This window comes from Fusarium poae, chromosome 2 (assembly GCF_019609905.1).
Source record: "Fusarium poae strain DAOMC 252244 chromosome 2, whole genome shotgun sequence".
NCBI classification, from domain to species: Eukaryota; Fungi; Ascomycota; class Sordariomycetes; order Hypocreales; family Nectriaceae; genus Fusarium; species Fusarium poae.
This window is the reverse complement of record NC_058400.1, coordinates 7297460-7324242: the sequence shown is the minus strand read 5'-3', so window position 1 is coordinate 7324242 and position 26783 is coordinate 7297460. Positions and strand designations below refer to the sequence as shown.

The 26783-nt window shown below is 47.7% G+C and overlaps 10 protein-coding genes and 1 non-coding gene across 11 annotated transcripts; 6 read left to right on the top strand and 5 right to left on the bottom strand.

Moving 5' to 3' along the window:
• Positions 1-561: 561 nt before the first annotated feature.
• On the top strand, positions 562-1359 carry FPOAC1_006499 (uncharacterized protein; the record flags this gene model as incomplete). Its single annotated transcript, XM_044850979.1, has 3 exons — positions 562-813; positions 863-1016; positions 1103-1359. 3 exons carry the CDS (start codon positions 562-564, stop codon positions 1357-1359), a joined length of 663 nt encoding a protein of 220 aa, XP_044709691.1.
• Positions 1360-2047: 688 nt separating this feature from the next.
• Positions 2048-2938, top strand: FPOAC1_006498 (uncharacterized protein; the record flags this gene model as incomplete). The annotated part of the gene is made up of 1 exon (XM_044850978.1): positions 2048-2938. One exon carries the CDS (start codon positions 2048-2050, stop codon positions 2936-2938), a length of 891 nt encoding a protein of 296 aa, XP_044709690.1.
• A 1605-nt stretch (positions 2939-4543) lies between these two features.
• On the bottom strand, positions 4544-4990 carry FPOAC1_006497 (uncharacterized protein; the record flags this gene model as incomplete). The annotated part of the gene is made up of 1 exon (XM_044850977.1): positions 4544-4990. One exon carries the CDS (start codon positions 4988-4990, stop codon positions 4544-4546), a length of 447 nt encoding a protein of 148 aa, XP_044709689.1.
• A 1707-nt stretch (positions 4991-6697) lies between these two features.
• FPOAC1_006496 (uncharacterized protein) lies at positions 6698-8259 on the top strand (the record flags this gene model as incomplete). The annotated part of the gene is made up of 3 exons (XM_044850976.1): positions 6698-7031; positions 7088-7713; positions 7765-8259. 3 exons carry the CDS (start codon positions 6698-6700, stop codon positions 8257-8259), a joined length of 1455 nt encoding a protein of 484 aa, XP_044709688.1.
• Positions 8260-8958: 699 nt separating this feature from the next.
• On the bottom strand, positions 8959-10479 carry FPOAC1_006495 (uncharacterized protein; the record flags this gene model as incomplete). Its single annotated transcript, XM_044850975.1, has 1 exon — positions 8959-10479. The coding sequence occupies one exon, from the start codon at positions 10477-10479 to the stop codon at positions 8959-8961; it is 1521 nt and encodes a 506-aa protein (XP_044709687.1).
• Positions 10480-12140: 1661 nt separating this feature from the next.
• FPOAC1_006494 lies at positions 12141-12234 on the bottom strand. Its single transcript has one exon. It is a non-coding gene; the product is annotated as a tRNA-Phe (tRNA).
• A 481-nt stretch (positions 12235-12715) lies between these two features.
• FPOAC1_006493 (uncharacterized protein) lies at positions 12716-15316 on the bottom strand (the record flags this gene model as incomplete). Its single annotated transcript, XM_044850974.1, has 1 exon — positions 12716-15316. One exon carries the CDS (start codon positions 15314-15316, stop codon positions 12716-12718), a length of 2601 nt encoding a protein of 866 aa, XP_044709686.1.
• Positions 15317-16537: 1221 nt separating this feature from the next.
• FPOAC1_006492 (uncharacterized protein) lies at positions 16538-19373 on the top strand (the record flags this gene model as incomplete). Its single annotated transcript, XM_044850973.1, has 11 exons — positions 16538-16574; positions 16657-16777; positions 16831-16967; positions 17024-17410; positions 17455-17511; positions 17562-17897; positions 17945-18059; positions 18117-18831; positions 18881-18924; positions 18973-19134; positions 19367-19373. The coding sequence occupies 11 exons, from the start codon at positions 16538-16540 to the stop codon at positions 19371-19373; spliced, it is 2118 nt and encodes a 705-aa protein (XP_044709685.1).
• Positions 19374-21122: 1749 nt separating this feature from the next.
• Positions 21123-21940, top strand: FPOAC1_006491 (uncharacterized protein; the record flags this gene model as incomplete). Its single annotated transcript, XM_044850972.1, has 2 exons — positions 21123-21366; positions 21423-21940. 2 exons carry the CDS (start codon positions 21123-21125, stop codon positions 21938-21940), a joined length of 762 nt encoding a protein of 253 aa, XP_044709684.1.
• Positions 21941-22341: 401 nt separating this feature from the next.
• On the top strand, positions 22342-23771 carry FPOAC1_006490 (uncharacterized protein; the record flags this gene model as incomplete). Its single annotated transcript, XM_044850971.1, has 2 exons — positions 22342-22724; positions 22775-23771. The coding sequence occupies 2 exons, from the start codon at positions 22342-22344 to the stop codon at positions 23769-23771; spliced, it is 1380 nt and encodes a 459-aa protein (XP_044709683.1).
• A 766-nt stretch (positions 23772-24537) lies between these two features.
• Positions 24538-26229, bottom strand: FPOAC1_006489 (uncharacterized protein; the record flags this gene model as incomplete). The annotated part of the gene is made up of 3 exons (XM_044850970.1): positions 24538-24670; positions 24724-24835; positions 24882-26229. 3 exons carry the CDS (start codon positions 26227-26229, stop codon positions 24538-24540), a joined length of 1593 nt encoding a protein of 530 aa, XP_044709682.1.
• Positions 26230-26783: the final 554 nt, after the last annotated feature.

Below are 26783 nucleotides of genomic sequence, written 5' to 3'. Positions count from 1 at the left end.
CGCCGACTTGCCTATTTTGCTACAATCGTAACACTATTAGATTTTGGGCCATGAAGGATCATATATACACTAGCATATTTCCACCAGTCACTACAGCTATCACATCAATACGAAACCTTAAACACAATATATCGCACATCGGCTGTTGAGATCAGTTGAAACGGATCGGCTAACAAGGTCCAGGATGGCATGGCCAATGGTCGAATGACGGGTTACTTTTCACGCACATCGATCGATTATGTATCTATAGGTGAAACAACAATGCAGATTGCCACTGATAGAGGTTTCATGGGCTTCCTTGCGTTGGTCAGGTCCAGGCCTTACGCCGACTAGGTATCCCTGCAAGTTCCCGTGGGCATCCAGAGGGAATCAAGGACCATGACGACAGCAAATCGTGGGATGGGTTGTGGAATGGGAGAAAAGAGAAAAGGCCGGTACTTGTTTTTTTTTTATAACGTTTGCGATATATAAGAGCTGATGATCTCGCCAGTTGATAATGCTTCACCGAGCCAGTCATCAGAAACTTTCCTCGTCTTATCCGATTCTACACATCTCTTCAACATGAAGTTCCTCTCTATCCTTCTTTCTGTTCCAGCTCTTGTTGCAGGAAGATATCTCAGTGACGAGGTCAACTCTGGAACTTCGACGCACTACGGCGGCAATGTCGGAGGGGGCGCTTGTGGGCTTGTGTCCTATACCATTCCTTCTGGCATCTACGGAACTGCCTTCTCTGGCCCCAACTGGAACAATGCGGGTGTCTGTGGTAACTGCATCGAGGTTACTGGCCCAACAGGAAAGAAAATCAAGGCTATGGTACGGATTCTCATATGGAGTTGTCTTACTGATGTTGACTTTATCTCAGATCGTTGATAGATGTAATGAGTGCAACAAGGGACACTTGGATCTCTTTGAAGACGCTTTCTCAGCTGTAGGTGGTACAAGCGGTCTGGTTCAGACCAGCTGGAGATCTGTTTCTTGTGATATCACGTCTCCTCTTGTTTTGCGCAACAAAGAAGGTAAGTCATTAATCTCCTCTAATGCATATCCAGCACATTTCCTTCAAACATATAAATGTTTTATTCAATGAATAACCCCATCATAGGAACAAGTCCTTTCTGGTTCTCCATGCAAGTTCGCAACAGCAACCTTCCCATCAAGAGCCTCGAAGTCAGCACCGACAATGGCAAATCATGGATCGGAACCAGTCGAAAGGAGTACAACTTCTTTGAGAACCCCAGCGGCTTCAAGACAGACACGGTTGATGTTAGAGTTACCAGCTCTACTGGAAGCACTATCATCGTCAAGAGTGTTGGAGTTAAGCCGCAGACCGAATTCAAGGCTGCTTCCAACTTCCCCTAAAGAGATATCATGATCTCGCCAAGCCTGCCCGAGCAGGATCAATACCTCGCAGTGTCTGGTCGGGCAGGCTTGGGATGTTTCCATCAAAGAAGATGACGAGTTATGCAGTTCATCGTATATTCTATGTGTATATATAGCAACAGCAATACATATCATTGCCGCTTATTCACGGAATTCTTTCCTACTGTGCATATAGCTCCACTTGGTACGAAAAGCTTTGTTGTCAAATATCAACAGATTAGGTGAGCAGCCCGAGATTATTCACCATCCTTGATAATGATTTTTGAGTGTCGTAATTTGACCATTTCTATTCGTTGGGTTACTAACTCTTGGCAATGGGTAAATGAATCTTGCATCTTTACCCTTGCTTACGAGCCATGGAAAAGTCGCCGTCTCACACCATCTCAACGAAGTTTAACGGGCAATACCAGATTTAGACGTCAGCTTGGGGGCTATTTCATCATAATAGCATTTGGGTGTCAGCACTTATCTTGAGACACATACACCGTCATAATGAAGCATCTTGCCAACCTTGAAAATATCAAAAGCTGGATCATATCATAGATTCCTTTCAGTTGTTCTAAGTACATACTCCTCTACCAAATACCCACTACAAAGCTCTCTCATTATATTCAACTCTAACTTTGATAGAGAATTTATGCCCTCAGACTCTTTCAGTTCTCCCAAGATGTACGAACTTGACAATATCAAGCCCCATCCCATCACTGGCCGGCTTATCGATTCCTATCCAATCACCCGCACGAAGCCTATGCGCGTCCTATGCCTCGGACAGTCAAGAACAGGAACAGCGACCCTATTCACAGCCCTTAAGCAGCTGGGCTATAATCCATACCACATGTCTGTTGCGATGGGTAGCCCAAAGACAAACTTTCGTCTTTGGCGCGAAGCACTCGATGCAAAATATCACGGCAGAGGCAAACCTTGGGGTCGAGAAGAGTTTGACAAGATCCTTGGTTCTTATGATGCTGTGCTTGAGATACCAGCTATATGCTTCGCGGAGGAGCTTGTAGCTTCATACCCAGAAGCAAAGGTCATTGTCACACAGTACGACGTGGATAGCTGGCTGCGAGGTATGGACTCGACAGGTGGTCGTGTTCTACGCTGGCCTCTCTGGGATACACTGGCGAGTTGGGATTCCTCGAATGCAGGGCCGTTTTGGGAGTTCTCAAAGAAAGCTCTGCCAGCTAGTGTCCACACTATGACTGACTTTTCAACAAAGTCACCTGCACGTCAGGCTTACCATGATCATTACGAGCTGGTCAGGAGGATAGTTCCTGCAGATAAAACGCTTGAGTATCGTGTCGAGGAAGGTTGGGGACCGCTTTGCAAGTTCTTGGACATAAGTGTACCTGATGAAAAGTTTCCGATGGTGGATGATTCGAAGAAGTTCGTTCTTGTACATAAGATGATGTGGTGGATGGCTTTTGCTAAGATGGTCGGTAAGGGATCATTGGCAAGTGCTGTTGCAGGAATTTTCACTTCGATGATTGCTCTGTGGAGGCTGAGATATGCTGTTAATATCGTTGGTATGCTCAGGCCTGTAGGGGGGTTTTCTTGATGCTATTTTGTTTATTGAGTGCGTCCATTCGTTATATTAATGGGTAGTTGAATTATTATTTAAGCTTGATATCACCATCGCATACTCTTATTAATGGGCGTTCATGTGAGTTTGAGAATTGAATGTCTCAGTGCATAGACTCTCTCACATTACCGGCATTCTTTGGACTTCGAGACCCTTCTTGGTACAAGAGTATTGCTTCTCTATCCAAATTAGGATTTTAAAAAATTATACTGGTATGGGATCGTAGCTGATGCAGATTATTTCGGGTTGGAACGTCATTCTAGAACGTCATACAGTTCCACCCAAGTCCAGAACAAAGGCCCTGGTTTAACAAGAAGCAATTTACTACCGAGAACAATAAGTGTAGAATCAAAGCAACATCCAAGTCTTGATAAGGCCAAGTCCAGGCACTTTATCCAAGACAAGCGTGTCGTGGCTGGTCTTCTCCACATGGAAATCACGGAAAGTGTCTAGCTTTGTGCCAAACCCGACGACCTGGGAATAGCGTCACCATATTTCAGGGTCTCGATTTCCAAATGCATTCCTCATTACGCAAGAAACTGGCATCGCGCTTGAATCTTATAATTCACTCACCATGGCTCTCAAGTACATATAACCATGTAATCTTGGCTTTCTTTTTGTCGTATCTTCTTTTCATCATCGACATTTTATACACACACAATCACAACCAAACTCATCATGAAATTCATCACCAGCCTCATTATTCTCGCCGCTGCTGCAGTGTCTGCCAAACCTGCTGGAAGCAAAGAATGTGCTGAGATATACCAAAGATGCCTTGAAACGATAACGGTATGAGAAATATACTTCGTTATATATGTATTTTACTCACATCCTGCCTACAGCCTGACGAGTGCCCAAAAGCCGATAGGGATTGTCTTTGCAAGGCTTGGAATAGCATGGTGACGTATGTATAATACTCAAAGTTAAGATTTCAATGGTTGATCTGGTACTAATTTTCGTTGTTGCAGATGTCTAGAGCCTTGTCCCAATACGCCAAGATACTGGCTTTCAAAAGAAAATGCGAGAGGGTTTTGTCAGTAAGAGTTGGGAATGGTTCGAGACATTGACTTTTATTATACCCCCTTGACTTGTTTCGAATTATTGTAGGATAAAAGAATCAATAATCATCATGATACTGAAGCAAAGTTCACGGCATTCTATCACCCATCACAAAGATGATATGCGGTTGATAGCTTATACTTCGTCAAATCAAATATTGACCGGGTTCAATAGAGCCTGAAGTTGTCGTGCCGTGTGCCATCTCTGTTGATGCATATTCCATATGTGATATCCTTTTATCAATCCAGTGCTTCCATTATTGTCTACCGCATATCTCTCATGTTATTCATTTTACATACTAGGCTTCTAGTCAGTGTATTTGGACAAAATAGAAACAACCATTTCTGCCGACTTTGGGACTCCCATCCTGTCTAAGATATTAGGTGTACACATAGAAATAAACCATCATAAACTCCTCTCTCTACGTCTGGATAAGGGCTGGTGTTGAAAACATACATTAGATAACGTTGTTGTTCTCGTGTCCCCACTATGTAATGTGGAACTGAACATTTGGTGTTTGGTTTATGGTAGCTCAACTGGAGGGAGCTGAGGAGTTGGAGTGGCAGTCCCTTGTAATTCTGATGGATTCGACCCTACCAACTCTTTGGGGCCATCATTAGGTGTTGTTGTCCTTGTGGCTTCAGCATTGGCCTCCTCAGTCTCTGGCCTGTGATCGTGGTTCTTCCGTAGTAAGTACAGAGCAGCAATTGCAGTTCCGCAAACTACTGCTAGGCCTCCAACAACGCCGCCAACTATTGCGCCCACGTTACTGCTCGGGTGAGGACTATTGTCGTCAGAGGCCTCAGTTGCTGTCTCAGAGGCAGTTTCCGACGGGGTGGTTTCATCTGTCGTGTCGGTTGAGGGTTCTGATGTCTCAGCTGTCGTTGTCTCTGTGCCGGATTTCGTCAATTGCGGGACTTTGGGAGTCATGAAGAAAGTGTCTGTTGCTGCGACGGCACCGCATGCCATGTAAGTGTATTTGTGTCCTTCGTCCATGATCAAGTACGCGAAACTGCAATACTGGTCCTTTTTGCTTTTTGGGAGCCCGAGTTAGTTGATGATGTAACTCTGGAGAGACAGAATTACCATGTTGTAGCTAAAAACTTTGTATTCTCCGTCTTCCCACAGCCGCCGAAGCAATCGTGGTGATCGCGACACCGTCCGATGAGAGTACAGTCGGGATCTCCCCCGCTCTTGCACATACCCCAGAGGCCATTTTGCGTACTGAATCGGCATACACTGCCAGTTGCAGGTGTTCTCACAGCTTCTGGGTCTCCGTTCTTGTAGCCGCAGGTTATCATCTCGGACGGGACGCCGCGCTGTGCAAGGAGGTCATTTGTCCGACTTGGGGCTGATGTCTCAGTTGGAGTGGGAAACTTGGCGTAAAGGGCATTGGTCCGACATGTGTAAAAGTGAAACAATAAAATAACATGTATCGTTAGCTGCATTTTAGTCTACAGAATCTCGTCTTACTGAAGGGGGAGGAAAAGAGAGAGAGTTGAGGATGGAGGAGAAACGGTCAGAAGAACTCGCCTGATGAAATGATACGGGCATGGCTGTGGGGACAGAATCATGCTGAATTGATTGTACAACACATAAAGACGTGGATACTGGTCATGGGTTGCTTGCTTTTTTGTTGGGTTTGAAGCTTTGGACAATTAGAGGACCTGGTCTGCTATGTTTGCTGTTTGCTGTTTGCTGTTTGCTGTTGGTTGTTAGTTCCATTGGATGCACCGTTTTAAACGTGAATGATCAACCGTTTCCATCGGAATCTGTACTGTCATGTTCCTTGCAGATGATTGATAGCTCATCGACGTTTCGATTGGTTGCTCGTTTAGATAGAAGCTTGACATCTGTCTTGGCTTAAAAAGGCAAGTTCCAACCCTTGCAGCCCTGCCTTGATCCTTCCTGCCTTACAAACGATGCAGGCTGAGTGATTTATTTAATTAGTAGACCAAGAAGGACATGGGCATTCTCAGCCTAAATATGCGAGTGGGAAATGAAATAAAATGAGAGTACAGAGTAACACGAAAGGATTTGGGATCTGGGGGACGTTGGATAGTAGACAGCTCGATAGCGATGATGAGCAGTTGCATCTGTCAGTGATCGACTGAGTGAGTGAGTGAGTGAGTCAGTCAGTCAGTCAGTCAGTCAGTGTTGAACTACCTAGACTAGACCCTCGGTCTCGGAATGTATCAGTATCACCTGCTAGAATTCCATTCCTAAATAAATACTATGTCATGTCATTGTCAGCAGTGAGATTATCGTGTTATCTTCGTTTACAAGACTACGCCCCTGCTAGTTCCCGTGCTGTACGAGGTCGCCGACAGGTAAAGATGACTTTTTAGGTATGGTAGAGGGAGCATTGGCGAATGGTAGGTCAGTAAATTCCAGGCTGAGTCCACTGTAACGTACCTTTCACCACTGCGTTGGTACTGCTAGTGATGGAGGGGGGGCCCGATCGAGCTCAGCACTGCCGCCATCCGACCAGAAACCTTCCCTTGAAGTAAGGGCCAATACACAAACGGTATCGGCGCCCTTTACGCCCTCGCCCTTCAGCCGTTTGATGGAAAAAGGATACTCTTCTTTTCATTCTGCCCTTTTTTTTTATTCTCTTCTGATTCTTAATTAATTCTCTCTCTATTCCTATGGCTTTTTAGGTGCTGCAAGTTCAAAATGCATCGCACAATCTTTGTTCTGTGTGTGCCCCTCGTTTGCTTCCTATTAGTCTCGACCAGCTTATATCTCGGTCGCGACCATATAACTCGATTATCAGAAACATACCTTCCTCTTTATGCGCCAGGCCTTACAACAACAACTACTGCAAAAATAATATCCTCTCCCTCAAGTTCCACATCGAAACCAGCATACACGGTTTACGCTGATGAGCCTCTTTCATACTCAACCATCGACTCTTACACGACAGGCACCATCGAGCAAGCCACTTCAACAATACCACTCTCTATTCCCTCTGCTACACCAACAAAAGCCTCAATCCCCATTGCAAATGGTGAGACTTCATCTTTTACATCCAATATAAGAAAGATCCTTACTTACCTTTACCAGGTTCTGTTCTATCTACCGAGCGCCTCACTCCTTACATCCACGCCATCCTTGATCCTTTATCAAAAGAGCGCCTGAGGTTAGAATGTCCTCCCTTGGATACCAAGCGATACAAGAGCCTTCTAAGCAACAAAAACGCCCGCGAGAACGACGATGATGAACAACCCATTGACTTTTACTTTGCCCTTAATTTGCGCAATGTCGTCAACCTTCTTCCCCGTCTCATGGGTAGTATTGTTGAAACGATAAAGTACCTTGGGCCCGAGCGATGCGCACTGTCAATCGTTGAAGGCAACTCCCCTGACGGCACGGCTGATGTGCTGGTCGCCTTGCATCCCTTCTTGGAAGAACTAGGAATACGGTACTTTTACAACAACTCGGCCATTAACCCGTCCAAAGGACCACGTATTCGCAAGTTGGCCCAGTTGCGTAACCTGGCACTTGAACCACTCTTTAAGAAAAAGGTGCCGGCTTCCGACGAGACCACTATTCTTTTCATCAACGATGTCGCAGCTTGCCCCGACGATTTACTCGAGCTTGTGCACCAGAAGCGCAACTTAAACGCCGATATGACATGCGCTATGGACTTCACTTACGCGGGTCCTGACCCTACATTCTATGACGTTTGGGTAAGTTATAATACGCTCTTGAGGCTATAACTGAGACTAACATATCGACAGGTGGCCAGAACACTCGCCGGTGACACTTTCTTTCCCATCCCCGAAGATGGATCATGGGACGATGCCTGGGATCTATTTAGAGGAAACAGGGAAGCCCGAATGGCATACGACGCTCATCTTCCGTTCCAGGTGTTCGCTTGCTGGAATGGCGCAACCGCATTCACGGCTGCACCCATCCTCCACGGCCTACGCTTTCGAGATCCCAAGAAGGACGAATGTTTCCAGGGCGAACCACAGCTATTCTGTAAGGACCTATGGCACAAGGGTTACCGAAAGATCGCTGTGGTACCCAGCGTCAGTCTAGAGTACACAGACGCAAGGGGACAGGATATCAAGAAGCTCAAGGGCTTCACAAACGAAGTGGTGCAGCATATGGACGAGAGCAAGGCCAACATTGATTGGCAATACGAACCGCCCGAGAAGGTCAAGTGCATGCCTTCTTTCGATCGACAGACCTGGCTCCCTTGGGATGAGTCACTAAAGGGACGCCGATAATAAGCATAACTAATTGTGCATTGTATACTATTCATATTTTAATAGCATTTTAGACTAGGGCGGCGTTGAGGGAGTTCAACCACGAACGGCATCTTCTTCTGTACTCGAATAGAATTAATTTTCCTCAAATGACACTATTTTTTGTTTCTGTGTATGAACTTTTGGACACTCAACCACCTCGGATGGTTGAGCAAGTACAGAGTGGCACGAAAGTTCGGTTACATCGACAAGACGAAAGTGGCATGACTTCAACCCCGCCCCGATCCAACGTTAACTAAGAGACGCCACCAGTTTGGATATCAATGGGATAGCTGCTTATTCGATCCAAGCTCTCAGCCCAGGGAGCTAAACATAGTTCATCGCAAACTTTAATGCGAAGCCACCATCAACACGGACATGTCCGTGGTCGTGGTATCATCAACTCCTGGACGCATGAAGCTGGAACGTTTCGGCTTCAATCTAGGTCGTCATCCATTGGCATCATGGTTGACAGACACAAGCAGGCATCAGATATGAAGTATTTACAGTAGTGTATTCATGGGTCTATCTTTGTTCATCCTTAATCCACCCTTGCTTAGGGGAGCTTGTAACAGAAAGCTCTCTTGACATCTCAATATCAACAAGCAACATCTTTCCCCCAATCCAAATACCAGTTTACAATACACAGATCCTTTCATCTTTCACTCATATCCCACATAATTAGATTCCCTTTCCCTGGATACGCTCAGCGGCAATTCCATAAGCAGCAAGGGTCTCTCCAACTTCACAAGGATCCTCTCCAAACTCGACCTTCTCAAATCCCTGGGGTCGATCTTTCTCCAGAGCCATCTTTCCCATCTGTGCCTGGCAGCGGAAGCTACCGAAGCGGTACTCAATAACAGATCGACCTCCCTTGACCCGTGCGGGCTGGACGATAAGCGGGGTGATCTCGTCAATCTCAAAGACAAAGCGCTCCTTGAAGAACTCTGTCAGACTTTCGGGGTTGACAAAGGATGATTTCCCGGTAATGATTAGAACACGAGAGGCGGCCCCCACCATGGGCTGTTCGCCGTACTTGACGCGGTTGTGAGTGACTCGAACGGGGTAACCGGCGACTTCAAGACCCTGGGTCAAGGACTTGGAAAGGAGAAGCTGCGCGGGACGCGGGGTGAAGAAGACAACTTTTGCAGCGGCGGTCTCATGCCTATCATAGTCAGGTTCGTTGATAACACTGCACCAGATGCGGCCGATGTTGCGGATCTGGGAAAGGAGCTGATTGTGAGTGACATCCGGAGGCAAGTTGGTCAACCAGAGCGCGCAGTTTTCCTCGGGGGATAGTTCCATGGCGCTCGCATTACGCATAGTGTGTTCACCCTTGTAGTTGTCGGAAAAAATGTTGGCCTCGGGTTCCTCCCGTCCGTTCTCAGTGCCGGCGGCGACACGGTTGTGGTTGATAGCAGCCATGGGTCTGAAGCCCCGAGGAGTAGGAGGTTGACGAAGAGTAGGGCTATCTGGTTGGGGATGCGAAGTCGCTGAGTTGTTGCTGCACGAAAAGGGCTGTCGAGTGGTGTACGAGGTCAGGTAGCTCGGAAGCTTGAAGGCTCGGACTTCCTGGTCGGGCGACAGAGTGGCTTGACGAGGTGCAGACGTAGGAGCTTGGTGTTCGCCGAGATTAATCTGGTTGAACTGACCCTTGAGGCCCTCCCAGATGGCGGGAGAAGGGGCGAGATTTTCAGGGAAATTGTCTCTAACAGGTGAAGCATGGTCGGCGGGAGGAATAACAGGCTGGCGAACGGGATTAACAGGGATAGATGGGTGAGCAGCCATGTGATTCATAACCATAGGATACTGAGTCTGAAGTTGAGGTTGAGGTTGAGCTTGGGCCAGGACATCAGCACACGGCTTGACGATAAAGTTGTTTGAGCCACTGCGAGGATTGAATGTGTTTCCAAGATTACCCTTGCGTTTGTAAAAGATCAAAGGTGTGAGATCTAGGTCCGAAGGAGGAGGCGTATGCTGGGTAGGAGCATAGCTCAAGGGCACCGCTGGGATTTGATCCTGACGGACGCCGTTGGATTCGGCGAAAAGCTTAGAGTAATCCATGGTCTTCTTGAATCGGGGGTTGGTATGGGTGCCCATCTCAGTAAAGGGGGTATTCTGTTGAGTAGGGGAAGGGGTAATGTCTGATTCATCAGGGCTGCTGGAACTCTTGTGAGAGTCGGGAGTAGAAGGCGACGCCATCTTGAATAGAGAAGTATCAAGACAAAAGGAGTAAAGAAATGGGGTCTGATTGATTGTAGTAGAAAGCAATAGCACACAATGCTCAAGAGTAGTTGAGAGTCGTGTAATGAATAGAAGATGAGATGCCAAGAGGATCAAAATTCGAAGGTGAAAAATTGAGAACAATTTATAATCGCAGTTATTGAAGTTAATTGTCTCTTCTACTGTCCCAAGTGAATGGATGGTCCCTGTGTGAAGACGAGAGTGAAATCAGATGAACAATGCAGCGTCGTTTCTATTCATTCATTGATTCCAGAAGCTGATGATGTGCGTGAAGCGGGTAAACGAAGAACAACAGCAGCAACAAAATGAAACAGGGTAAAATTGAATGAAAGGAAGAAGAAAAGCTGAATTATAATGCTTCTTCTTCAAAGGGAACCAGAATTTGTCTTGACCGCAAACACGTAGCGCATTTCTTTGAGAGAGAGAGAGAGAGAGAGATGTTGAAGCTGGCCTGGAAGCGAAGTGGTCGGTTTGTCCCCGACGGGTAGCTGCGCTGAAGGCGTAGAAAATGACTATGCTGTCAGACGATGAATTAAAAGTGCGGTCAGATTTAGGAGGTTGTATCGGTGAAGAAGAGGGGGAGGAGAAGTTCTTTGTAGAGGAGGAAGAATTTGTGCGGGTGTGATGTTTGGGGAGATTGATCTTTGGTTGCTAGGGTGGTGAAGATGAATAAAGATGGTGGCACTGGCAAGCAACTGACAGGCACTCTCCGTTCTAACGGGCACCAAATATGCAACAAAATAAGGAACTGGATGGTAGCCTGGAACATTTTTTTGGTCCTCTAGGCGGTCAGATACGCAAAAGCTATCTATCTACCTACCTACCTATCTACCACGGTATCTTGCAGTGAAGTGTCACTTTGTGATTCTGGAAGCTGTATGTATATAGGAACAATGTACGCAATTAAACGTTAGGCTTTCCATGGATCATGTGAATATGGTCATATAGTTTACCTGTTTGATGTGTGTTCTATATATCTTCAATCTTTGAGTGTATTGACAATCACTATTCCCTGCCCCCACGCCTTTTGATGGACACACACACGAGCTCGGTGTAAGCCAACAGGGCGCATCATCACTTCACGATCTCGTACATATATGGGTATCTGCAAGCACCATGGAACATTCTCTACCATATCTCGTGACCTCTTAGTATCATTGATCTGGTTACACAACCAACAGTGCTCATGGTCCTTGCCCTGGGAATAAAGACCAATTCAATCACGGCAGGCTAGCTGCACGACTGCAGGTTTCCGTCTTATCGGATTGTTCCCGAACGTAAATGGCGGAGAAGCAAAGAATCATATGCTCTGTCTGCCTTGCCAGGAATTCCACGTCTTTGGTAACTTGAACGTGCACGTATGTATGGCTTCCGCTCAGTGAAGGTAACTTGGACGAAAACAATCTTCAGCGCGCCTTTTCTTCCGATTAGGTAGCCAAAAAGAATCTGACTGCAAATGTTGAAACGGGACCAAATAGACTATTTCAGAATCCGTCGCTGCCTATCTCCAAAACACAAACAGAACACGTCTTTCTTGTCTTGGTTAGTTATCTGATTCTTGTTGATTGATGATGGGGTACAAAAAGAATGATCCACAATTTGGCCAAAAGAAAAGAACATGCGGTTTATGTGGATCGAACACATGACCTTCAGATATCGTAATGATTGAAGTTTGACTTCAGTCTGACGCTCTCCCAACTGAGCTAAACCCGCTTGTTGAAATAATCTGATGGTAATTCGTCTCATGTCGACGTCTCCGAGGCCGCCTTCAACTGTGCTTGCAGACTCTGTACAAGACAGACGATGTCGGTCAACGTTGTCGACTGAATTGGCAAAGGTACCTGAGTGCTTCACTCACTGCTCAGAGGGTCTTGGATCGCTGATGCTGAGCCTATGCGAAGTGTCATCGTTTCTGCAGAATATTCACAACAGTATCACTAACCCCAATCAATACATCTTCTGGAAAACATGTGGTGGCGTTGAAACGTCGATTTCTTTAAAGGCACAGAGTAAGTAAATGAAGTCAATCCATATGTATAATACAATTACATGACGCCTGCCCCGTCCCATCCCATTCCGTTCCATATTTGTCTTTGCGATTGCCTTATTCTACAAGATATAACGAAAGAACAAGAACCTGCCCAGTAATCAAGCACTCTCAAAGGCTTTTTGCATTAGAACATCCATCATAAACTCAGCCTCTTGATCGTAGTCCTCTGCGGACGCCAGTCTGTGCAGCCCTGCCTGTCTTGGTCACCTTGGTAGGAGCAGGAGCCGTTGTCTTAGCCTTGGTGGTGGTGGTCTTCGCCGCAGCTCCTCGTCCACGCTTAGCTGCAGGCGCGTCCGCGGTCTTGGAGCTTGGAAGCTCGCCCTTTCCAGACTTTCCCTTCGCCGGTCGTCCACGAGCTTTAGGCTTTTCAAGCTCAGCTCCAGCTTCAACAGCTGGGTCTGCTATTTTCTTTGCAGGACCTCGACCTCGCTTGGCAGGCTTAGGCGCTTCTTCGATGGGAGCGGGCTCGGCAGCCTTAGAACGTGCGGACTTGCCACGCTTAGGTACTGCTCCCTCAGAGGCTTCTTTCGCTTCTTTCGCAGCTTTGGCCGGTCGTCCAGGTTTTCTACCAGAAGCAGCCTTGGTTGGCTTGGCAGGAGCAGGCTCCTCGGCTTTGCTTGTCTTCCGTCGCTTCTTGGTCGCAGATTCAGGTGCTTCAGCCTCTGGTTCTGGTTCTGGCGCAGATCGCTTCCCACGACCACGCTTGGTGGTGGTCTCTGCTGGTACATCCTCGACAGCCTTTGCCGCAGCTGCCCGTCCTCGCTTCTTTGGGGCTGCAGGTTCGGAAGTGGTGTCTTGGGCAGCAGCGCGACCACGTCGTTTGGGAGCAGGAGCGGGCTCTTCTTCCGGAGCAGACTTGGCTACACGACCACGTCTCTTAGGGGCTGGCTCCTCGACAGGAGCATCTTCTGTGGCGGCTGCACGGCCACGCTTTCGAGACTTGGGCTCAGAGGCGGGCTCTTCAACTGGTGGTGCCTCGACCTTGGCAGCAGGACGGCCGCGTCGTTTGGGTGCTTCAGCAGAAGCTTCTTCCTTGGGCTTAGCGGCAGCACGGCGTCCTCTTTTTGTGGCCGTTTGATCTTCAGTCTTTGGGGCTGGAGAAGAAGCAGCCTTCTTTGCTGGCCGGCCACGCTTGGCAGGGGAGGGAACAGCACGAGTGGTCTTGGTAGGGGCATCTTCTGTTGCGTTTGAAGCTTGGCTTGCACGACCAGCGTGCTTGGGCATCTCAACCTCAGGCTCGGCTTCTTCCACCGGCTTTGGGTTCTTGGGTGGTCGACCACGTGGCCTAGGGGTTGACGTGGGTGTTGCGGCTGCCCGCAGTCCAATAGCTGTCTTGGGAGTACGAACGGCGGCAGGCCTTCGAGGCGTGACGGCTGCCTTACTAGCACTAGCAACTCGGCGACCTTTAGCAGACACAGGCTTCGACGTGCTCGGGACGGCAATTGGAGTAGCCTCAGATTTTCTTGGCCTTCCTCTCTTTCCAGTGCTTGGGGGTGGAGCTGGGGTAGCTACAGCATCACTCTTTCGCGGTCGTCCTCGCTTCTTGGGGGTTCCGTCAACAGCGATACTTGCTGGCATGGACTTGCGGGCGCGTTGTACGACGACCGAAGCAGGGGTTTTCTTGACTGCAGGAGAAGCAGGCGCAGATGCGATACTGCGACGCCCACGAGCAGGCTTGGTGGCAGATGCTGAAGACTTGGCAGCAAGACTCTGTTTTCTGGGTCGACCGCGCTTTGCGGAAGGTGCAGGGACAGTCTTGGCAGGTATGTCTTCTTCGTTGGAATCGGATACTTCGGTGAAGGATGCTTTTTCAGTCTCTGACATTTTCTTGAGTTCAACGACAAGGGATGGTGTTGAGGCTCCTGTCTCAGCCTGCTGCTCAGTCTGTGATGACATAGCTCGCCCGGTCTGGACATCATCTTGTTCGGGAGTCGCGACTGCTCCAGATGGTGGTGCTGACATGCGCTTCATTATTCCACTTCCTAGGGAAAGCAAAGCGGACCTGAGTTTGCCGGGTCCTGCCGCTGGCGCTGAATTGGGTTCGGGTGAGTTCGACTTCTCTCGCAAGGGAGTTTTCTGGCCATCAACAAGTTTCTCAGCATCGCTCAGCAGATCGGTGTGTGCATCGGTGGGTGTTTCTTCGACACGATCAGTTTCGCCTGTTGTGGCTCCATTGTCACGCTCGTTCTGTGAGGGTGTTTCCCTTGGTTGTTTCTCTGATGATTGAACAATGGTTTCGGTGTGTTCGAAAACCTCGACTCGTGACTCCTCGACGGCTGGAGTGTCGATATCACTTTCGACCCGAAGGATTTCCTCCGTGGTATCCTGCTGAGCGATAGACTTCTCTATGACTGGCTGTTCCGACGATGACGGCGAAGCTTGCTCCTGTGGTTCTTGCTTTACTGGTAGAGGAGATACATCAGGCGAACCGAAATTATCACTGTTCAAGGTGTTATCGAGAGTCGAGGCATCGCGCTGCCAAGGCCAAGTAGGTGCAGGTCCGGGACTCGTCCCAAGTGAAGACGCAGTCTCAGCAGCGTTGTCGCGAGGTGCATAAAGCGGGTTGAATAGAGGAGAAGTCTCGGGACGGTAGGAATCGGCGAAAGAAACCTCGTCGTCTGCCATGGCATTTGGCGCACCAGGGGATGAATTTGGCATCGCAACGCGCTGACCATAACCGAGCCAGTTGGAAGAAGAACCAGAGGCAGAGCCTGAAGGGGCACTATGGCCAAAATTAAAGTCCATGTTTAAAGGCGATTTGCGTGTGAGATTAGCATTGAACTGATAACAACGAATTGGTACGGAAATTGAATTTGTTGTTTATTCGATTTTCATGATAATGTGATGGCTTGCTTGTGGCCCGCGTTGCGACGCGCAGTCACGTCACGTCAGTCACGTTTATTAAAGGTTCGCGCGATTAGAGAGTATCTTGTCCAGTTTTGGTTAGCCTATGACATAATTTATTCGTCCACAATTGATCGCGAGCACTTGCAGTTGATCTGGGGTTGGCGCTTGGCATTTGAGCTTGGCGGTATTTTAGTTCCTTCCTTTCATACTCTAGACATTGTTTTACTTGCAAGGTAAACAACGTCAATTGTTAGCGTCAGAACCAAATCCTTATCTTGATAAGTTTCAAGTACTGATTTGGAGACATGGAGTCACGGACAAGTCAAATAAACAATCCAATTACGGCCACTACTCTAATATTATTCCTTACCTAACAGAATGATCAGTTCATCTCATCCATGACTATGTACCGACATGTGGATGGATGACTCGTAACTTGACCTCCAAACTAAATGCACTGCCACTCACTCAAGTCACCACACAGGCAGAGTCTAAACAAGGCCGACCTTATCGAAACGCCCCAAATCAATTCACTGCGGCATATGATCATCAAAGCCCAATCAGGAATCGGGACTTCATCTTCCCCCCCCCTCCTCGGTCATTTCAGGGTCTCTTTACCGCTAGTCCACTGTCTAATAGCTTAAGCTTATGTTGTTCCCAGTATGGAGTAGGCTTGTAGATTACGGATACGGTTTCTTTAATTTTGTTGTTTCTCTTTTCCTGTCCCTAGACACTTTATCGGAACAGGGGCTTCTTCTTTTGGTGTGCTGCGCTGCGCTGTGATATCCTGTGCTGTGCTGTGCTGTGTTGGCTGCATCCACCTCCACGCATCATCCACATTATCTCAAGGGCTTGTGCTCTTTCTTATTGTTTCCCCCAGATGTCTTCAATACTGTCATCGGATCCCGGCCTCTCGGCCTAGCGGTAATTTTTGTTTAAGCACTGCCCACCTGCTTTCTCCTTTCTCAAAAGAGTTGGTTTGCAACCTACTCACTTCTTCTTTCTCTCCGGCTAAAAGCGCTACAATTCATATTCTAACTTTATCCCGTCAACCACTCTGAGACAACGTCCTTCTGTTCTTTCAGTCGTCTTCGGCGTCTGACGCCAAACAGACGAAGCATGTGGCGCCCAAATCTCAATTTCGTCAAGTTGCATTGTGAGTACCTAGTCTACCTATCAGTACACTGAAGCCTCAAGATGCGATGCGGCTGACAACGGCACTTCTTGGCGACACGCAGATATATACATTATTTGCATGGGTCTTTCTAGTTTCCTTTTTATATATCCCAACGGCAAGCTCAGTGCTATTGATGCTTATTTCCTGGGTGTCAGCGCCTCGACCGTTACCGGCTTGACTACGTGAGCCACTTTCTGCAACGCTTGTAATTATCCCGCCGAACTAACCAATCCAGTATCGATGTCCCTGTCCTCAGAACGTACCAGCAGTTGTACCTCTACTTTATTCCCCTTGTTTGCAATACTGTGGTTATCAACATCCTCGTCGTCATCGCCCGTCTAATCTGGTTCCGGAAATACCTTAAGAAGGCCGGTCAGTTCATCATCTCATCCATGATTGACAAAGCGTTGCTAACTCTATACTCAAAGCTCCTACTCTGTTGAGCCGACGCAGAACCGTGGATCCAAATCCCAAGGAAGACCCTGAAATTGGTACCGAGCCTCCCGCTTCGGAGCAGCCTGATCACCGACCTAGCATTGCGCGTGCTGTCACAGATCGTGTTCCCAGAAACACTACAGAAAAGGATGTACTTCCCCAGATTGAGGCCCGTAGTCAAACACTCCCAGCCCCTGATCAACATTCGCAACGTTCTGTGGACGATGATGCACCTACCGTTAAGGACGATAAGGTGGCCGAACATGAGGTGAACCAACATGGGACGAAAATTACGTTTGACCCTTCAGCAGACCATCACCCTCGGCACGAACACCAGGACTCTACTCTTTACATCCCCGGACCCCGAGCTCGTGATCAGGGTATGCACCGTCAATTCTTCTTTGGTCACCGCTAACATTTCTAGGACTGCCTTTTGTTGAGCTGAACAGCGGTCGCCCCTTCAGCAGAGATACTCGAGACGGTGCGGTGATATCACTATTTCATGCGCATATGTGCTAATCACTCCCCCAGATGACATTATCGAGCCTATTTCTCGCACCTATTCTAACTCCATAAGAACTCTTCGCCGTCGCCGCAGTGCTGGTCTTAACCTGTCTCAAGTTCGTTCGGTAGAACGTGTCGCTACCGTTGCTTCTTCGCTGTTTGTTATCGGCAATACTGCTCAAGGCCCTAAGGAGCGTCCATTGGCAAGAGCGCCGACACTTGCTGTGGGAGATTTTCCGAACCTGTCGCGCGAGGTGACAATTGGGCGAAACTCCATCTTCCACAACTTATCATCGGAGGACCGAGATGAGCTTGGCGGTATTGAGTACAAAAGTTTAAAGTTACTGCTCAAGATCATTGTTGGTAAGTCTTGATGTACCCATTTACAGGAAAGAGACTGACACATACAGGGTACTATGCTTTCCTCCAATTTCTGGGTGCTGTCTGCCTGATAGGATGGGTCAACCACGCTCCCAGCAAGTATGTTGACTATATCGCTGAATGTGGTCAGAACCGTTTCTGGTGGTAAGTCTCATCTCATCTCTATCTGACGATAACCAACTTGGCTCATCCTCTGTTTAGGGCCATCTTCTCCGCTCAGACTATGGTCGCCAACTTGGGTTTCACCCTGACCCCTGATTCCATGATCTCCTTCAACGACGCCCCGGCTCCGCTGCTTATCATGAGTGCCCTCGCGCTTGCTGGACATACATTCTACCCTATTCTACTACGCTTTATCATCTGGTCCGCATCAAAAGCCTTTCCGAAACAGTCTTCACTACAAGAGCCGTTACATTTTCTCCTCAACCATCCGCGTCGATGCTATACCTTGCTGTTCCCTAGCGGACCGACCTGGGCATTGTTTGCCATTCTCACCCTCCTCAACGTTGCCGATGTCTTGTTTATCATTCTTCTGGATTTAGACAACCCAACTGTCACAGTTCTCCCGGGATGGCAGAGATTTTGCGCCGCTGTGTTCCAGGCCGTCAGTTCACGACACACCGGCACTGCCACTTTCAACCTGGCCAATGTCAACCCAGCAGTTCAATTGGCTTTATTGGTTATGATGTACGTTTCCGTATATCCCATCTCTATTGTGGTTCGATCTTCAAACACCTACGAAGAACGCTCCCTTGGAATATACGAGGATGAGCAGCAACTGGATGAGGAAGATGGCGGTTCGTATTTTGTGACACACTTACGGAATCAGCTCAGTTTTGATCTATGGTATATCTGCCTTGGACTTTTCTGCATTACTATAGCAGAACACAAGAAGATCATGGATGGAAACGACTTGGTGAGTACCAGCTCGACCTCAACATATAGTGTAGCGCTTACGATAACAGGCATTCGCAATGTGGCCCATCTTGTTCGAGGGTGTGTCGGCATAGTAAGTACGATCATCCCTGAGTGACTTGCAGTGCTGACTCTCACGCAGTTGTAATGTCGGCTTGAGTTTAGGATACCCGACGATCAGTGCGTCTTTTTGCACTGAATTCACGACATTCAGCAAACTCGTCATTTGCGCCATGATGATTCGTGGGCGTCATCGTGGTCTCCCATACGCTTTGGACCGAGCCATTGTTCTGCCGACCGAAAAGTCAATGGGTGATGAGTCTACCACGCGCACGCGTTCACACGAATCTCACGAACATCATGAGTAAAAGTATCGATAGATACTTTTCTGTATAGTCGATTATTGAGAACACTGGATAACACTTTTGCGTTATGGTTCCATTTGGTCTTTCGTCGATGCATAGCGAGGTCACGATTGTACTTAGAAGGCTCTCAGTGCCAGAACGGATAGAACAGGTTACTTGCAATACATTCAGAAATTAGAAAACGAGAATTTTGTTAGCATTACCATACTATGGATACTCGTCATTTTGTTAGGCCTCTAAATAGTGCCTGGCACATGGTTACAGGTTTGGTTGTTGGAGTGTTCGTCGTGTAAGTTTGTTTATCTTCATATACTTCCAAGCATATCTGGGTATCATCCACGCGTCAAACTCAACTTCTTACTGAGTTTCAACACGCACAAAAAAGAAAGTTCTTGGGTTTTTCTTCCTTTCCGGTTGCTTTCCTCATTAACCACAGGGGCGCTTCTGAACTCCAATCAAATTCTTCGACATCGACTCTCCCTCGACCTGATCGGTACCTGGAAACACGCGACGATCTTTCAAGCGTATTCCAACATCTCTCAACCATCACAGCGCTGAAAATGGAGGAACCACGGCTTTGCTGTGAGAACAGATCAGATCTATTCCTTCAATACATATTGTTTATGTACGTCGGGCCCTTCCTATCTCGTGCGAAAGATAAGGTAGCTAACTAGATAGTTCTACAAAGGTTGCTCATTTGTCTTCTGTACTATGATATGTCAGTGCAACGTTCAAGCCGGGACTTGCGTCAGGCACGCCAAATAATTGCCCGAATAGGGTCTGAGGCTGACCAGTGGGTTCCTGATTGCGATCCGGACAACGATCCGTTGTTTAAGGTCGACTGATATTTGCTGGCTTTGTTTTGGTCTTGTGGTCGGTTCTTGGAGATGTTTTGTTCGAGGTTATGGCCTGGTTTGATGGGCGGACATACCACATTCCTGGTGACACCAGATTTACTCAGTCGCGGCGGCATGAAGCATTTCTTCTCATTTCATTGCTATCTTTCCTTGGCTGTATCCTAGGGAATTAGTCTACGTCTTGGCCAATGATCCAAGCTGGCCTGCTAACTCCTAGCAATTCCTCATGAATTGGACAACTTCCATGTAGAATATGACGCACACGTTGAGTTGAAGAAAGTAATCTCATTCCATGTCAGGGATTCCCGGTAATACACACCGCAGTCTACTTCCTCTATTGTTCCTATCTGGTCTTCTGGTAAGCATTTCAATCCTTTGCGGAACTCAAACGCGCAAGCGATTTGGCTGTTATGGAGTTGATAGGCGAGAAAACAAAGGCTGTGCTTTTAATACCCACAAGGCCAAGATGTCAAAGCGTGGACCCAAGAAAATACGTTCAAGTTACCTCAAGTTTTGACAGCAAAACTGTTCAACAAGTTCAGCTTTGAAGGCATTTATTGATCGCCTTATAACCGACCGGTTTAGCTTATGAGAGATCGTCTTCCGCTATTCTGTCCCCGAATTCATGTGATATGATATGATAATCCACAAGTTGCTATGTAACAAAGTTGACGATTCTCTTGGGGTAGCAGAAAACATGACTCAAACAGGGCAAGAGAAGAAATAAGTTGGTCAGCTCATGGTATTTCAAGCCAGAGCGTGTGTTTATTCTTTTTCTTGTACCCCAATCTTTGGACCCATTTATTTTTGCTATCACAGGCGAGACTGCAGAATGCAACTCTGTCAGGGATGATGATCCTCCGGGAAGAAATGAAACCTCAACAGCTGGGATCTACAGAATGAATACCAGGGCTCGCCTCATGTCATTAAAAAGTGAAAAGGCCCCCTTTGCTGGAGCTCGTTCCTTCGCTTGCCTGATTCTCTTGTTCTTCTTCTTTTTGTCCGTGCTTGATTGTCTGCCTGCTCTCTTCAATTACACCTCGCGACCATTTGAAGTCGGATACCCAACCATGTATTCTCTTCCACGAACTCTCATCTCGCTTCTCAGCTTGGTCACCTACTCCCAATGCGTGACTCTCTTCGTCTATCCCGGGAACTTGCCCGATGGGACGAATCAGCCTGATCCATCCAACAATCAACGATACACTGTCGGGCAAAGTATCCCTGTCAAATGGAGAACCGACCTCACATCATTGAGCCTTGGAGTTGCTCAGATCCTTCCTAACGGAACGGATATACAGTATATGCTTGACTGTAGGTGCAACGTCTATAATATGCTACTGAAAGTGTGCCTAACCGAGTCATCTTAGACAATACGACAGACAGAAGCAGTTACTGGGTGGCAGACTTTACGGATCGGAATGGATTTCAGAGACCCGGCACGGATAGTAACCATTGGAACGACGACGCTGTGTTTTGGTTCCAGTTGTTCAACGACACAGACGTAATTGGCGAAACGCCTTTGGCCATCTCGCAAATGTTCAACGTCAGCACATCTGAGAGCCGCTCTGACCGCGAAAGCGATGATTCCCCATCTTTCACAAATCAGGCACTTTCCGCAGGAGCTGGTGCAGGAATCGCCGTCGGAGCTATTGTCGGTGCGCTATTGCTTGCCGGTCTTGGCTTCTTCCTCTGGAAACGATCACGAAAGGCCAAAGACGCTGCGGCAAGTCAACAGACCAGCGAAAGTTACATTCAGCCGCAACCCATCCCACAGCAGCAGGGCGTGTATGAGTATAGCCACCAACTTCCAGCATCACCGGCAAGTAATGTCGTGGTGAAACCGGAGTTATCGAGCGAATCGGCAAATGTTCACGAAGCACCATGAAGAGAAGAGTTTTCCTCAAAGCAGCAATTATAGGTAGAGCAGATAAGACGCTCGTAATACAAAGACGCAAACAACAAGAATTCGAACTAGGGGAGATCCGAAAGGGGATTTCAAGTGAAAGGGAATATCATGAATAGCGACCTGGGAAGAGTTGCCTGTGATTCTTTCCCACTGCATCATCCCAATGTACCAAACCCTTGCTCCTGCCTAGGTAGGTAGTTGGCACTTTCTGTTTCTGCTTCTGTTGAACTCCTACTAACTTAGGTACCTGTCTTGAATGTCTTGAAATGTGTTTCTTTACCCAACGCACCATATTCACAGACCCCATGAAGCATCGAGCAGCATTCTTTGCCCAGCACATCAACGTCTATAACATAATATCATTCACTACATTTTACATCATGAAGTCACGAAACATCCTTCTCGGTCACCTACTTCTGCAATCGGTGCAAGCCGCAATGTTGGTGTCCAGTGATTCGGGTACTTCATCCATCGTCTGGAGCCAGTGCGATTTGGACCTTGGCAACGAAGTAAAGAGCGAGTCTCAAAAAGCTTACGACTGCGCCAAATTTTCGGTGCCTCTCGATTACAGCAATGAAGACAGCTCCGAACCTCTTGTACTCGACTTGATAAAGGCGAATGCAACTAGACAGCCATCCAAAGGCAGTGTCTTCTACAATCCTGGTGGTCCAGGTGCTTCCGGTGTGTCTTCGGTCATTGTCATGGGTGATAGGCTTGTAGATATCCTTGGTAGGCACTACGACATCATCAGTTTTGATCCACGGTAAGAGATCCTCCCAAGGGGCCATTCGCAAAGTCACTCACACCATTTAGTGGATCTGGCCAGACGTTGGTATCTACATGCGTTGGCTCCCTCGACCACCCTCCTTCTACCTTGTCGTCCTGGAAAATATTCGGCAGAGGTGCTAATGCAGTGACCCATGATGACTGGGAACGGATCAAGGGCGACGCTTGGCGTGACGCAGGTAAACTCGCCGATGCTTGTTACGAAGACAATGCAGACACTGGCCGCTTTTACGGCACACCGTTTGTCGCCAGGGATATCGTCAAGATTGCTGACGCCCTAGGACAAGGCAATCAGATCAACTACTGGGGAACCTCATACGGAACTGTTCTAGGACAAGTTCTGGCAGCTATGTTTCCAAGTCGCATCAACCGCATGCTTCTCAATAGCAACCTTTTCGCAGATGAATACTTCGCTGGTACCTGGAAGAGCGACACCAAAGATGCTGAGAAAGCTATCCTGCACTTTTTTGATGAATGTCTTGCAGCTGGACCCCGTGCCTGTTCTCTTGCGGCCAATTATTCTACAAAGGAGAGTCTCTTGGAGGCCTATAACGAGTTACAGAGGTCATATCTTCTCGATGGCACTCTCAGTACTACAGGGAGGTCGAGCTCGAAGGCGGACTGGTTTGAATGGCTCGTAATCAGTCATCTATACACTCCTGCCTTTTATCCTCAGTTGGATGAAAGGATAAAGGGTGCCTTAGAAGGCAATGAGACCGCTGCATTCCTTCTCTTCGATAGCGCTACAGATTACAAGGTTGAATCTGCTTTCCACATGATTACATGTGGTGACGCGTCTTTCCGCGCTGACACTCCTGACGATCTCTTCTCCATCTATCAGACAATTCTGGACCAGGGCCCCTTTGGTGACACAATTGCGCCGGCCAGGCTCCGATGTGCTCGATGGAAGTTCCAAGCAGCTGAACAGATCGATGCCAATAGCCTTCGTCGGATAAAAACGAAGCATCCTGTTCTTATCGTCAACGGTATCTACGATCCTATTACTCCCTTAATCTCGGCTTAGGAGGTTTCTACCAGGTTTCCAGGAAGTCGGGTCGTCGTTCATGAGGGCGTTGGTGTAAGTCTCCCGTCTTCACTCTACTCATCTTCATACTAATTGCCTGTAGCATTCGTTTACCGTTCATCCCTCCAACTGTACAGAGGATATTGTGGCCAGATACTTTAACAGTGGATCGTTGCCTGAGGTAAATACCACGTGCAAACCTAATATTCCTGTGTTCGCACATGTCAGCCATGCTGCCGAAAGGTCATCACTGAGAGGATGGCATAGACTGTGGTTCGCAGTCGTACTGATCAGTTATATATGGTGGGACTAAAGTGGGCAGCAGCTTGTCATGGCTGCCACTGCCTGCACTCAGCAATACACTAAATCACAATCATTATTGCTTTGGGGATAGAATTGCCTTCTAGGCTTGCAAATAATACGTCTTTGATGTTCTCACTTGCTAAAACCTGATTACTCGGGAGTCCGAAATTGCTGAACACAATTTTTACCGGGCGTGACTGGATTCTTTGAAGCCATGGTATAGGTTCGTCATGAAGGTTCTCGATAGATTTACCATATACTGATTAGGTGAAACTAATATGCCTTTTGCAGCACAATGAGATTCAAGAGTATGTGTCCTGCTCTAGTGGCTCAGTCATTCTATTGGAAAAGTCGAAGAGCACATGCTAGGCACAACTAATTATGGCTTTATACTATGGCTTAATATTATCTTATACCTCTTTCCATCCCAGTCCGGAATCTGCAGGCTATACAAGGAATTCTCCTAGGATACGACCTCATGGTCTTCTTCCGATTTCTTGAATGCATCATGTAGAGGAATGTCTGACAACGACACAATTTTTGTCTTCTTGACAAACTTCCAGATCAAGTACGCTGCAATAACGAGAGGAATGTCCCTATACATTCGACATTAATAACGGATCATCTCTGGACTAAGCGGGACACTTACAAATAGGAAGATACAAAGCCGACGGGGTCCCAGTTGCCCTTGGTAAAGACTCTGAAACCACCCGTGAACAGTATAAGTAATGTCATGAATAATCCCACACACGAAGAGTATACTATGATCGTTAGCAAAGAACGTGCCGCGGCGTCAGAATTACTTACATGTCCATGAGTTGTGCCAGGGTAGTCTCTCGATCGGGATGCCTTGTTTCTTCATGGCGAGCCTCAGTCGAATGTGATTGAACAAGATTGATGACCAAGAGACCAAAACTCCAGCCGCAGTCAAGTCAACCAACCACCAGAACACTGTCATGGCTCCGTTGGATAAGCTCATGAAACTGAGGAACATGAAACAGGTGAAGAAAAGGACACAGACGTAGGGTACGCCCCATGAAGTCGTTCTGAGAAAGATTTGGGGCGCTTGTCGCTTAAGGGCCAGACCATACAAGACACGAGTGCCGGCTAGAAGACTCTGGTTTGAAGCTGACCACGCAGACGTGATGACAACAGCGTTGACCACGGACGGTATGGCGGGAATGCCAGCTGCAGAAGCTGCTATAACGAACGGGCTTTGACCTGCGGATCCGGACTGGTTTTGGAGTCTCTCGTCGTCACTGCGGACCAGCATTCCGACGACGAGGATGGCTAGGATGTAGAAGACGAGGATTCGGATAAACACGTTCTTGCAGGCCTTGGGGATCGCTCGCTGTGGGTTCCGCGTCTCCGCGGCTGCCATAGCGATGGACTCTACTCCAGCAAAGGAGAAGACTGCGCTCGTCATGACAGACCAGTATCCAAGGAACTTTCCCCAGTTCCCACTGGCGATGTACTCAACGAAAGGTCCAGGGTTCTTCCAGTACCTGAAACCAATGCGCTCTGTTCCCGGAATGCCACCCAAGTTGATGACCAATCCCAGGATGATGAGAAAGACGACGAGCAGGATCTTGAGAAGGGCGAACCAGAATTCAACCTCTCCAAAGACGCGCACAAAACAGAGTCCCACAACTGTTGTCAGAACGATGAAGATGACGATCCATACTGACGGGTTGAGATCGGTCCAAAACTCGAACAATACGCAGATGGCCGTGATCTCAGATGGAATTGACAGAACATTACCATAAACCAGATTTAATCCGATCGCAAAGCCCCAAGCCGGATCAACCAGAAATTCAGCATGTCGCACAAAGGCTCCTGTGACCGGCAATAGGGCAGCGACTTCTCCCAAGGCAAATTGCACGGCGCACACTACGAGGCCGATGGTGGCATAACCAAGCAGCGCACCCAAAGGACCACCGGTTTGCACAGACTGGCCCAGACCGAGAAAAAGACCAGTTCCAATGGCGCCGGCGATACCAAGCATTGATAAATGCCTCTCGTGCAAGCCGCGCTGTAGATTCTCCTCTTCGATGGCGGTCACGAGATCTCCATCGTGATTACCCTGTAGCACCGCCGCTGTTTCAACATCACTAGTCGGGGCCGACTTAGCGCCAGCAAGAATGTCGGCGCTCATGTTGACACCTCCGATTTTTGAATATTTCGATATGTCGCTAGTGAATTGAATCGATCATTCATCAAAGAGTGAAGAATAGATGCGCCCCGAAGATCCAGAAGGCTTTTTCTCTTATCGACGCCATCTCAAGAGATAATGGTGCAATTCTGGGATAGGATAATCAGACCGGGGGTCCAGCCACGGATATCGGCAGCTTTTTTCTCTATATTTTAAATCACTCGCGGATGTAGTTGCTCTTTTGATACATGGCGTGGTTGAAGGAGTGGGTTTTGACTCCATTTAGAGAAATTCATAAAAGTTTATTTTGTTCTAGAAGGCGGTGATAGATAATGATTTCGTTATCGCGACTTTTTGCTTACCCTATACCCCGTTGTCGAGATGAAGATCGAGGAACGAGTTACCGACTTGATTGAAGTATGTTATAAACAACTAAATGAAAAAGAAAAGATGCATACCATCTTATCAGATGATCTATTCAAGTATAACCTCGTTTAGATGGGTTATATGTTCCGAGTCAAAAACTCATGATATGTGTGTCAGTCATGGTTGCAGCT